Consider the following 13,298-nt stretch of genomic DNA (forward strand, 5'->3'; position numbering starts at 1 on the left):
CCGCAGCTTGAGGGGACCCCTGGCAGGCTCTCCCAATGAGTGGATCAGCAGAGTCCTATTTGGGGAGTCTAGAGTCTGGGGCACCAACACCAGCAATGTAGCTCTGGGAAAAACAATCTCTTTATTCACATGGGCCTTGGTTTCCCCATCTGCTGAATGGAGATTGTCAGATTGACTTTTCCTTCCTCACAGTGCTGGTTCAGAGAGCGAAAGGAATAAACACACAGCCATTCAGTAAATAACTTCCATGAAAGCATTGTGAAGAGGGAGGAGCCCTGGGCACAATGAAAAGATGAAGTTTCCCTGGGAATGTGGTGGGGGGGTGTCTTGTTTTCATAATGTCTCCCATAAAGTCTAGAATTTTTTTATCCACCCTGTGGGAAGAAAAGCCAGTTTCCATTCTACCCTCCCCCTGGCCCAATTCTCTCTCACACCTGCCATGCTTGCCAAGGCCCCTTTTGAATGAATAAAACAGTAACAAAATTACTCAATCAACAAGTGTTTATTGATCACCTACTGTGTGCCCAGCACTCTTACAGATAGTCTGGGGGGATACAGAGAGGTCTTGGGTATGGCCCCTATCCTCCAAGAGTTTATAACGTATTTGTGAAATCAGATAGGCACACACGAAAAGATAGCTATCCATCAAAAATTGTGAATTACAAGCTTTAAAGAAGCAATAATTATATGCTGAGGGGGTGGAGGAGGGAGGGCAGGAGAGGGACGGAGTGGTCAGAGGAGACTCAGTGTAGGAGTTGGTGCTGAACAAGTTCTCCAGACAAAAGGAGGACTCGGCTAAGGGGACAGGGCCTTCCAGCTTGGGAGAAGAGCTTAATCATAAGCAAGAAGGTGGAGAGGCGAGAGGCATGTTAGAGACGAGTGAGCCCCTTCTGCTGGTACTGAGGTTTGGGAAGGTGTACTGGAGTTCGTCTGAAGCCGGGTGTACTTGTAGGGCGGTGGTGAGGGAATAGGCCTTTGGTCTATCTGTGACTCCCACCCCCACCCCAGGGGAAATGGAGCGTTTCCACACCTTGGAGGTGGAAGTGTCTGCCTGGAAGACGTTCTCCTCAGTCCCTCCCCAACTGAAATCCCAGGCAGCAGCTCATCTTTCGCTCAGATCGGGGCCACAGCTCCTTGGGCATTCCATGCCAAAGCCCTCAGATGCGTTCTGGCAACTCTGAGATGTCTGGTGATGGATGGCGGGCCCTTCTGAAGGGTGACGGAGGTGGGGGACCTGGGGGGCTGTTGTCTTTCAGAGGCTCTCTGGCGCTCTGTGGGGAGACCCCTGGGAATGGATCTCAGACTTCGGGCTGATTTTCTATTAGGCTTGCAGACTCCCTGGGGAAGCCGCCTCTCTCTGGCTTGATAGAAACTCCCACTGGAGCCACCTCACATGCCCTCCCCCCAGCTTCTTAGAGACCAAAGTTGTTCTTCTTTCTGGGGCAGCATCAAGGAGCGGTCTCTTCTTTGGAACCCCAAGCCTCCCACGCTGTCATTCCCCAGCCAAGAGCCATCTCGAAAAAGGACATGTTCCCCCTCCTAAGGAAACCACCATGCAGGACTCAGGAGACCCGTAGCCTTGTTTCTTAGCAGGAGGCCAGGTCAGAGGGAGGCAGGAGGTTCAGTGAAAGTTGGGGCTGCAGCTTGGAGGCAATTCCTCAGCGGAATCAGCGTCCGCTGCTGCCTTGAGCTTTCCACCATATCTTCTTTCTTTGTGATTTCCCCTAGTGGGAGGGGGGCTAGATCCCCAGCCCACAGTGGGAGGGAATTCCGGGAAATGCCCTGGGCAGTGAGTCAGGTCTTTTTTGGGTCCTTGACTGCCTTCCCTCCCTCTCATCCTGTACCCAGTTGCTCTCTGCTCCCTCGGTACCACAGGGTGGTTTTATTTCAGTCCACGCACAAACCAGTCTGAACACTGTGGAGTCATAACAACAATGGGATGGAGGCGCTGGGCTCCATTACTGGCCAAACAGTTTCTTCGGAGAGAAGTTTGGGAAATTGGTGAGAGCCGTGCCCATAAAAACCACCAGTCCTCCTCCCCGCCACCCCCCAGCAATGAGCTCAGAGCCAACCTGAGCCAGAGGGAGGGTCTTTGATCACAGAAACGGTTAGTCAGTGGGATGTAATTAATGAGTGGGTTTGGGGGTGGATTCGCAGGTCACCTGAAAGGCAGAGGGGAGACTCTGTGGTATGGCCTAGGCTAGGGGTGGAGTTTGGAGTTGAGGGTTGGGGACTCAGGCCGGGGTGGGGATCGGGGGAGGTGGCAGGGCCGTGGGCAAGTTGAAGGGAACAGAAAGGCTGGCTTGCAAGCATCTTGACAATCCAGCCTGCAAGCTGTCACACCAGTTCCCGTTTCTGCCTTCGCTTGATCCAGCGGCCAAAGTCAGTCTATCCTTCTGACATGACCCAGTGCCAGTGTCCCTCACCTGTGGCCCTGGGTGGGGGGGCACTGTCCGCTGGTTTTCACAGACCCAGCCACCCGCCCCCAGCTCTGGCCCCTGGTTCTTCACACATACCCTGTCAGGCTGTAGGAGTTAAACTCACTCTTGACTTTGGGCGGTTGGCTGGCCCTTGGGGAGCTCCTAGTTGCGAGGGGCTGGGCCTGGTAGGAATCATAGTAGTTGGAACGATTTCCCTGGAATGGGCAGGAAAAGCAGAGGATGATTCCAGCTACCAGGGAGAACAGGGAGGAAATAATGCCCAGGTAAAGAGCCTCTCCGATCTCAAATTTCATGCTGTCAGGTACCAGTGGGGAGTAGAAGTCCCGCAGGATCCCATGAAGATTCCAGGCAACAGGAATGAAGCCCAGGAGGCCTCCGAGGATGAAGAAGACTCCGCCCACCACAGCCAACCTGTCCTTGGCTCGGGAGTCCTGGCAGAAGACTGTGCATCTCATGCCCACCACAGAGACTATGCAGGCCAAAGAAGAGAGCGCACTGGATGTCACCATCATGGCCTGGGCAGCCTGGATGTCAGCGGGCAGGCCTAGGAGGGTGCTGTAGATGTCGCACTGTGTGATGCCTGTGCTGTGCGTGGCACACTCCATCCAGAGGCCCTTGGAGAATCCGACGGCTGTCACGATGCTCGTACCGACATAGGAGCTTGTTCGCCAGCTGGGAAGTAGCATGGCCACCAGGGTGCCCAACAACCCCAGGAGGCCCAGGACGTAGCCTACGAGTTGGAGGCCAAGGGAGGCCATTGTGGACCTCTCGGCAGTGGGGGCGTCGTCGGGCCCTGCTCCCTTGCCTTCAGGCTGCAGTGCTTGCTCCTTGGATCCGGGCCTCTAATCCCTCATTTCAGAGTGCCTCTCCCAAGCTGATTTCTCTCCTCCTTACAAGTGTCTGTGGGTGGCCACAAGCAGGCTCAAGAAGGCATCTAGAAGACCTAAAAAAAATCCATAAACCAGATTAAATATTGACCAGAAGCTTATGAGAAACCAGAAAATGCTGGATGCCTTTTGACCTTTGTTATCTTTAGAAATAACACATGAGAAAGAAAAAAAGAACTTTGAAAGTGGAGCCAAAATGTCATCGCCTCCTGCGTAGGCACATGCCTTGGGTTGGGTTGGCAGCCAGACAAAGCCAGGGGCCAGACGGGTGGCTCCTTTCCGAGAAGGTGGTGGTGACAGTGGTGGTTATGCCGGCCGCAGTAGCTCCGGGTCAGGCTCTCACCTGGCACGCTTCTGTCTCCAGAGCCTGATGTTGAATGCACTGCCCGGCAACACTGCCACGGGGCCCTCAGCTGCACACTGAGGCCAAACTCCAGGAGCCTGGAACAGGAGGAACAGGTCCTAGGATACAGCTTTGGACTCCGGCTTGCTAGAGGCCTCGCGAATCTCCAGGGGCCTAGAGAGGAGGGGTCTGGCCCTAGGTCATCGTCCCCACATGTGGGAATCTACACCAGGGCCAACTGGGGTCAGCGAAGAAGACTTCTGTCCACACGCTGAGAGCTCAGATCCACCCAGCCCTGCCCCAATTCCCTCCACCAGGCACGACTAAGGACACTTTCTGTCTGTTTTCTTAATAGATTCCCTACCAGCCCCAGCCTCGGAGATAATGGGGAAGGATTTTTGGAGCGAACGTTCTGCCAAGGCCTGGGGGTGGGGAGCATCATGAAATTCCCTAGGCTATCTCCCAGCAGATGACCTAGGATGGACAGAGGAAAGGGAAGCTCTTCTACTGTAGAAGGCTTTGTAAGAGGAAGGTATCTGAGCCTATCCTTGAGAAACTCGGAGCTGTCTAGGATGTTGCATTGTTCAAGCCTGGTTGGCTCAGTCGGTTAAGAATCCGACTCTGGGTTTTGGCTCAAGTCGTGATCTCAGGGTGGTAAGACTGAGCCGGGTGTCGGGCTCTGCACTCAGCGGGGAGTCTGCTTGAGATTCTCTCTCTCCCTCTCCTTCTGCCCCTCCCCCTACTCTCTCTCTCTCTCTCTCTGTCTCTCTCTCAAATAAATAAATAAATAAATAAATCTTTAAAACTAAATAAATGAATGAATGAATGAATGAATGAATAAAATGTCCACCTGGAAATGCCACAGGCACCTCAAATTTGACATGTTCAAAAGAGAACTCATCATCTCTCCTATCACACCTTTCCCCAAACAGTTCTTCCCTGGGCCCCCTGAGATCGCTGAACTGTACCTCTATCCATCCCCTTGTGCCAGACCAAAATCCTGAGAGTGATTCTTGGCATTATTTTCATACTGACTCCTCACTTTCCATGGTCAATGTCTCACCAACTCTATCTCTTGCATATACCTCAAATTCACAGCACCCTTCTCCCCATCCCTACCGCTACTTGCCAGGGTCAGTCCTCCTTCCCCCAGACTGTAGCAATGACTTCCTCACTGGTCTTATTTCCGGTCTTGTCTCCCACGGTTCATTCTCCATGTCGTTGCCAAGGTGATCTTTCAACACATTAATCTGATCAAGTATCTACATAAAACATTCCAGTGTCTCTCCATTGGCTAAAGGATAAAGTCCAAACTTGTTTGTACTCTATAACCTCTCAAGCTTCATCTCTTGCCATTGTCCTCCTCATATTCTTGCTGAGCTAAATTACTCTTGGTTCCTCAATCATGCCATATTGTCTTTTGCTTGCAAACCTGAGGGCAAACTGTTCCTTCTATGCAAGATGCCTGGCATTCTTTTCTCTCTGTTTAGTGCTTGCTCACCACTTAGTGTTCCACTCTTATGTCTCTTCCTCGAGCTTGGATCAAGTTCACCTCCTCTGTGTTCTTGTAGCATTTTCTGTGTTTCCTTACCCCCATCATGGTAGTAGAGTAATAATAACAACAGTAATAGTAATAGTAATAGTAATAATAATAATAATAATAGCAACATTTATATAGTGTTTCTGATGTGACTGATGTATAAATTAGAAGCCTTCTATATGTGTTAACTCACTTAATCATCACAGCAATGTTTTGTGGTAGGTGCTAATCATCCCTATGGTACAGATGAGGAAACTGAGCTACAAAGAGGAGTTACTGCCCTGTACTGCAATTTCCTGCTTAAACCCTTATTCCTCCCCGGCTTGTCTGTGAGCTACATAAGGGCAAGGACTGTATTGTATTCATCTCTGGATCTCAAGTGCCTTGCAGAGTATGACACCCAGAACAGGTATTTAAAAATATCTTCTTGGGACACCTGGGTGGCTCAGTTGGTTGAGCGTCTGCCTTCGGCTCAGGTCATGACCCCAGGCTCCTGGGATTGAGTCCCGCATCGGGCTCTCTCCTCAGCAGGGACCCCACTTCTCCCTCTCTCTTTCTGTGTTTGCTGACGCTCTCTCTCTCTTTCCCTCTCTCAAATAAATAAATAGATAAATAAATCTTTAAGAAAATATCTTCTTAATGAGTGAATAAAAGTGTTAAAGGGGTTTGAGGGACTATAAGATGTGGGCTTTCTAAAGGAGGCAATGACTTCAGTGTAAGGGATGAGAGCAGCCTGCTGTTGGGAAAGGAAGTTGGGAGAGGGAATCAGAGGATGGAGGGATATGGAGAGAGACAGACAGACAGAGAGAAGAGAGACAGAAAGGGAGAGAGACACAGAGAGAAAACAGAGACAGAGAGACAGAGAGACAAACACAGAGAAAGAGAGCCAGAGAGAGAGAGAGAGTGAAAGAAACAGGATTTCCTATTTTCTGTATATATGCCTTTGCTGAATAGCTTATCTCTTCCAATTCTAAACCACTTGAGGGAAGAAATACATTAAGCTTGTTAATTACTCAGTATTGTAAACCTCGATTACACGTCCTGGATCTCAGCAGCATCAGGCAGAGCTGCCAGTCAACACTATTCCTCAGTGATGAGGTTGACAAGGCCAATGTGGATGCCAAGCAGCGTGGAACAGGGGCCAATACACACCTGATGGGAGGGGGAGGGAAATCTAGTTTGAATCCCGGCTCTGGCGCTCACCAGGTGTGACACTGCACCGCTCCTTTCCACGCATTGGTTTTCTTACCATTAAGCTGGCAGGATTCTACCCTATCCTGATCATGACCTTGCATCTCAATGGCACCTTCTGCTTCTCCCTGGCGAGCATCTCCTGGTGACTGCTTCAAACACCACTTTTTTTTTTTTTTGAGCCCCCTTCCCGACCTTCTCCTTGTGCAACTACTACTCTCTCCTCATCATTTCCTTACAATTAAGATTCCTATACAAACCGTTTCATGTTGATGTCTCTACTTCTTTCCCATCCCACCCCCTGCTCAATCCTCTTCAGTCTGGCTCCAGCCATTAGACCTCCTCTGAAACTAAGGTTGTCCACAGTTATTTTGTCCCCAGATCCAATGGTCATATCGCTGTCATCTCACTTTGTCCCTCTCTTTCCTAAAACTGTCTTCTCCCTTGTTTTCTGTGATTCTAAGTCTTTTTTTTTTTTAAAGATTTTATTTACTTGACACATGCAGAGGGAGAGAATGAAAGAGTGCAAGCAGGGGGAGCAGCAGAGGGAGAGGGAGAAGCAGTCTCTCCACAGAGCAGGGAGTCCAGTACGGGAACTTGACCCCAGGACCCTGGGATCCTGTCCTGAGCTGCAGGCAGACACTTAACTGAGTCCCCTGGGAGTCCCCTTCTAAGTCTTCTTTATAAGTTTTTCTTCTTGTGCCCTTTGTACAATACTGACTGTTCCCTGTAGGGTTTCATTTGGACTTTCGGACTTCTCATTCTTCACATTCTCTAAGGGTAGTTTCATCAATCTGTCTGTATACCAATGCCCCCTGAATCCATACTTCCAGCACAGATCTCTCTCATGAACTCAAGATTTGTATAATCAACTGCATTTGGAATGACCCCATCTGAATTTTTTCATGGCAACTCAAACTCAACATTTGAAAAGCTGAAATCATCTGCTCTTTCTCTACCTTCAAGTGATTTCTCACATAGTGTTCCCCATCTCACTAGGACCATCCCTCATCCAGCAACTCAAGCCAGGCATCCTTGATTCCTCCCCTCTTCTTGACATGTGATCAATTATAAAGTCTTATCAAATATACCTTCAAAATGTGTTCTGAATGCATCCACTTCTCTCATGCGCATCTCAAATTGGTCTCTCTAGTTCCACATCTGCAATCAATTACCCATGTGGTAGCCAACGATCTTTCTAAATTGGAAATCTAATCTTAAGTGCCACCCCACCCCCTTGCCAAGCTTTAAAAACTTCAGGGCCTCTTAATTGCTTTCAAGATGAAGTTCAAACTCTCTAGCACAGGAAATCAGGAATGCCCCCCTTTGTCTGGCTTCTGATTTCCTTTTCAGCCTCGTTTCCCACCAATAATCTCCAATCTCAAGCTTTATACTCTCTCTCTCTCTCTCACACACACACACACACACACACACACACACACACACACACAATCCAGCCATGGCTGTACAGGTGTATTTCCCTGAATTTGCCTTTCTCTGTCTCTAAGGCCTTGAGTATGATATTCTACTACCCAACATTTGCTTGGCTAATTGCTGGTCATCCTTCAGGACTCATCCTCCCCTTTGAAAACTTCTTTGGACTCCTTCTGTCAGCTCAGGCTGGGTCACATACTTTTCCTTTGTATTTAGGATCTATTTATGGGTCCCCCGTGAGTGTTGGTGAGCTACCTTGAGGTTTTTAGGAAGCGGACCCGCTGCCTCCAAGAAGAGCAGCTCCCGCTTCAGCCTTGTTGGGAAGCCGGCAGAAGAGCCCAGCTTGAGTTTCCCATGAGTCAGCCGTGGCCCTAAGATGAGGGCTTCTCCCCAGGGTCAGTCCTGACTCAGTAGGCCTAAGTAGGAAGAGTAGTTTGGGGAAGGCAGAATTTTAAAAAGGCCACCAGTGAGGCTGGGAGTCTCTGGAGTCTGTACTGGGGACACTGGGCAGGAGGAAGAACCCGTTGATTGAGCTTATTCAATTGGGAGAGATGGCCTGAAGGAGGTCAGATTTCAGCAGGGTCAGGAAAGCAGGGGTGGACAAAACAGCAGGTTACTGGAGTGTGTGTCAGGCTGGATTCTGTTTTTGTTTGTGTGATGAGGCAGTAGATGGTTTAGAGAAAGAGTCCCGACCCGATTGAGAATCAGAAGACTGACTTCGAGTCTCAGACCTCCCTGGAACCTGGTGAGAAGGTCCCCTAACTTCTCCAGGTGCTAGTCTGCTCATCTCTAAGGCTTTGGGTCTCAATTAAGGTAATGGGGACAGGAAACCATGTTGACAAATATAGGAGGACTGAACAGCTGTTACTAGAAGCAGGCAGCTTTAAAGGAAACTCCTCTCTTTCAGGGATCCTCCTAAAAGTCCAGCCCTGGCAGCTTGGGAGGAACAGAAAACTCTAGGCCTCGACAGTTGAATTTGTCTTCTGGGCATGAGGCCAACACACTCCATGGCCCAAGGGCTGGGCAAGAAGGCTTCATTTAGGATCCTTACCTAATCTTCCTTAGCAGAGGGATTGGACTGCCAGAGAGGATTAGGAGGGTCAGGACTGACAAGGGCTCCTGAATTAACTCCTTCTTGCCTGGGTACTTGCTCTGCCTTTCCTGAGTTCTTGCCCCAAGGGTGTTGTGCCTCGTGCCCCTTCTTGGGACCTTGTAAGACTAAGCAGGATAAGACAGGTGGGGTTCTCAGGCTCAAGAAAGGAGCTGACATGGGGTCCTGGCGGAGGGGAGATGGAGGTCCCCGTAGCCCTCTTATGCCAGTGAATCTCATTTCTCCATCACCTGATCTAACAGCCCCTCCCAGGACTCTGAGAGACTTGCTCTCCTCTCTGCACCTCACCTCCAGCTGCTGAGGGCTCTAGTAAGTGGCAAAGCCATCCCCCTGAAGCCCTACTTTCTGGAAGGTGTGTCCTTGGAGCAGTTCGCCTTTCCTTCTGCAGCGGTTGATGGTTGACGGATGACAGCTCAGGGAACTACAACGGGACTGAGGGATTTTCTAATTGCTTTAAAAAGAAGTTCATTTTTTTTTTTTTTGTCCTGACCATCAAAGTAAAGCGCTCCCACTTTACCATGCTAGAAAACACAGGCCAAATTTCGAAAACACAGCGTCTCCAATCTCTCTAACTATAAACGCAGTTAATATTTTGTTTCCAGCTCCATTTTCCAAGAAGATGCTTGAGGAGAATAACGTCTCAGTCTAAAGAAATTTCTTTTTGTATTGAGATGTAATTAGCATATAACCTTATATTAATTTCAGGGGTACCAATAGAATGACTTGTTATATGTCTGCATGGCAAAGTGATCCCGACAGTAAGTTTAGGTCACATCCCTCACCGCACATAGCTACACATTCTTTTTCTTTTTTGACGAGAACTTTCTACCACTCTCAGCCACCTTCAAATACACAATATGGCACTGTTAGCGTCAGTCTTCACACTGTGTGTTATAGTCCCAGGATTTCTTTATCTTCCAGCTGGAAGTTGGTACTTTTTGGCTCCCTCACCCATTTCACCCACCCACCACCCGCCACCCCCACCTCTGACAACCACCAGTCAATTCTCTGTATTTAAGATACAGATACAGTGTATCGGGGTTTGTTTTGTTTTGTGTTGTTTTTTCAGATTGCCCCGTAGAGGCAAGAGAGAGCTCATGAGTATTTGGTTTCCCTGCCAAACTTATCTTGTTTAGCATGGTGCCCTCAAGGCCCATCCATTTTGTCACAAATGGCAGGATTTCCTTCAAAGAAGGAATTTCTGACAGACTTACAGACCAGTGGGGGAAGGGTTATTTAAGAGGTTAAGGAGGAGACAAGGACTTCACTCAGAAATCCACCTTCTAAAAAAAAAAAAAAAAGAAATCCACCTTCTGAGGACCCCCTGAGGCTTCAGGCACTGAAGCTGGCTTGGGGCAGGGAGAAGCGCCCCTTCCAGTCCTCCTCAGCCTCCCTCCGGTTGGGCACAGGGGTAAACTGTAGCTCCTCTCCTCCCATCCTGATAGCTCAGTCCTTCTGTCCTCAAAAGCTCCATTCAGAATGTATTATCTGGAGAGTGCTTCCTCTGGCCCCATAGTTTCAAACACTGGAAAGTTTGTGGTAGCCTTGAGGAAACAAATGCTACCCACCCAGGTGCCACCTGAACTTTCCCTCCCATGCCCTTCCCTCAGAAACCCAAGATGGCCGAGGCTGGCGACGCCACGGGCCAAAGTGATAGCAACTAGGAAACAATAGCCCACAGGTGAATTTAAGAGGGAGCCAATAAATCAGAATTAAGACACTTACGAGGCAGTTCCTTTGCAGAGTCTTGGAGGAGATGTATGGCCCTGGAGAATGAGAAAAGGATCCCGAGGGAGGGGAGCAAGGTGCAAGGGGCCCTAGGCTGAGGTGATAAAGGATTTCTAATTGTTAGCCACAGCTTTGCAAAATCCATCTGCAAATCTCAGCCTTGGGTCAGAGACTTATTACAGATCAGAATTAAACCCTTGGAGTCTGGAAGATTGAGGTACTTAAAAAAAAAGTTTGGTGAGTTTTGTGTTTTTCCTGTCAAAATCTCCAGCTGGGCTTTTGTGTGGTGACCTCTGTGAGCCCAGGAGAGGCCTTAGGGGGAGAGGGTTTTGGCTGAAGGAGGAATTAGGAACATTCCAGCTTTGGAGGTAGGGAGAGGAGGGGGCTCTGTGAGGCCCATTAGGTGTCCCTGGCTATGGGCCCTGAGGCCCAGCAGGAAGTAAGTCTCATAAACACAGCCCTGGTGAGCCAGTGCCCAAGCAGCCCCGTGCTTCGAACGGCCCCATGGACTTGTCCACCCAGCTCAGTTCTCCAGCAAGCTCCCAGCCCTACTCCACCCCTGCGGTTGAGCCCCAAAGTGCAAAGGCGAACATGTGGACTCTGGGTTCAGACTCTGGTGGGTTCAAAAGAGCAGTTCCCTACAAGTTGGGACTGAAGCAGCCATGATTACTATGGGCCTCCCTCCCCTCTGTCCCATACACAGCAGTACCATACCCGACGCATGCCATTTAGGGACCTCGAAATTTCTGTGGAGCTGAGAGCCGTGATTGGGTTGCCTCTCTGACTGGAGCAAGAGAAAACTTCTCTGTTTGCTGTCGTTTTTTTTTGTTTTTTTTTTTTTTTTATTAGAAACATACTAGATGTTACTGCAAAGAACTCAGAAAATAAAATATAAAGAGGAAAATAGAGGTTCTCATAATACCACTGGCCAGGGATATACTGCTAATCATGTTTACATTTTGACGTACTATAGAAGACACAAGTAGAAATATTTTTCCATAATTGAATCACATTATACCCTACAGTTCTGTAACCTTCTATCATTTCTAAGTAATGCAATGATATGACATGGCCTTATTTCCATGTCCATCAAACAACGGATCGTCCTCATTCATTATGGCTGCATTGTCTTCTGTTGTCTGGAAATGTAATTTATTTAACCATTCACTAGTAGGCATTTTTGTTATTTCCATGTTTCCACCATAACCTAACCTCTTTGTGCATACAGAATGAGCTTTAAAGGCTAATACAATGTATTGTGCAGATGAGGAAGTCTAGGCCCGTTGAGATGAATGAATCACCCAGCATCACAAGCTGAGCAGTAATGATTAGACCTGGAATCTGGGTCCCTAGGTGTCTGGTTCAGTAAATTTTCCAGCGCGCTACACTGACTGCCTCCCAAGGATTCCTATGGAAAAATGGTAAGGCTAGTGGCCGCTCTTCATCGAACACTTGCTTTGTGTCAGGAACTCTGTGGAGGGTTTTCATATACATTGTCTCACTGGGCTACCGCAGAGCTGAGCCAGGCCTGGACACCAAATCCAGCCACCCCTGGCCCTTGACTCTTAATCATTACTCTGTACTCCATTTTTGAAGTCATTTCAAAGCAAATGGTCAAATGTGTTGCCTACTGTGAATTCAGTGAAGCAAACCAGCAATTATCCTCTTTCCCAAGGTGGCCTAGAACTGTAGTGCAAAGTGTGACTGGAGACCTGCTCCCTGGCAGTGCTCCCGAGCAGGGGTCTCTCCAAGGGGTACCCCTTGGCAGGCTACAACAGGCTAAAAGGGCAGCCATGCCTGAGCTCAGGCCCAGAGGAGGGGATGTTTGGGGAACATGAAAGCAAGCAAAACCGAAGGCGGTGGGAGGGGTAGCAGGCTAATCCTCTAACCAGCTGGGTGACCCAGGGCAAGTCTTCACATCTTCTTTCTCCAGACTTCACCCTGCTGACTTCCCTAGGCCAGACTAATGAATATGAAAGCATTCTTGAAGTGAAAAACCTCAGTGGGGTGCGAGAAAGAATTTGGAGGAGAGGGGCACCTTATCAGCTCGTGGTGACTCTGTTCAATTGGGAGTAGGAAAAGGCAGAATCTCAGTGGCAGGTGCCAGGGCGGATGAGGGCATTGTGTTGGCAGGATGTGGTTAGCAGATTGGCAATCATTCAGGACTTGGTTTTAACACCGTGTTTCCTACAGGTCAGCACTGTCAGATCCTGGTGGAATCCTGCCAGAGAATATGACTCCTCGGTGTCGAGTCTGTTAGGCTCCTTGGTCACCAATCTAAGACCCCTGCTGAGAGCTGGTGAACCTAGATGGGTGGGGGGATGGAGAGGGGCCTGAAAAAAGAGCAGGCCAGGTAAGACAGCCTCTGCTTAAGGAGAGGAATGAGCCAGGACATCATAAAAGGAGGAAAATGAGGGTAGGGATGGGTTAGGAAAGAGAGTGGAAGGAGAGGTAGGAGACAGGTCTTTGCGGAACCAAATCTAAGAGAGGTCTGTATAAAGCAAGGTCTTTAGGGAAAGGGAGGAGAAGGTGTTACGAAGAGAAAAAGTCTAGAAGGAGAAATAAGAGATTCTCCGGGCAAGAGGGGCAGGGATGAGAAGACTACGTATAGGAGGAGTTAGGA

General features: G+C 49.0%; 1 protein-coding gene across 1 annotated transcript; it reads right to left on the reverse strand.

Moving 5' to 3' along the window:
- Positions 1 to 483: 483 nt before the first annotated feature.
- On the reverse strand, positions 484 to 3,376 carry CLDN2 (claudin 2). The gene has a single exon (XM_047716725.1). The coding sequence runs from the start codon at positions 3,197 to 3,199 to the stop codon at positions 2,507 to 2,509; it is 693 nt and encodes a 230-aa protein (XP_047572681.1). The 5' UTR covers positions 3,200 to 3,376; the 3' UTR covers positions 484 to 2,506.
- Between the last annotated feature and the right edge of the window lie 9,922 nt (positions 3,377 to 13,298).

The sequence above is a fragment of the Lutra lutra genome, chromosome X (genome assembly GCF_902655055.1).
Source record: "Lutra lutra chromosome X, mLutLut1.2, whole genome shotgun sequence".
Classification (NCBI taxonomy): Eukaryota; Metazoa; Chordata; class Mammalia; order Carnivora; family Mustelidae; genus Lutra; species Lutra lutra.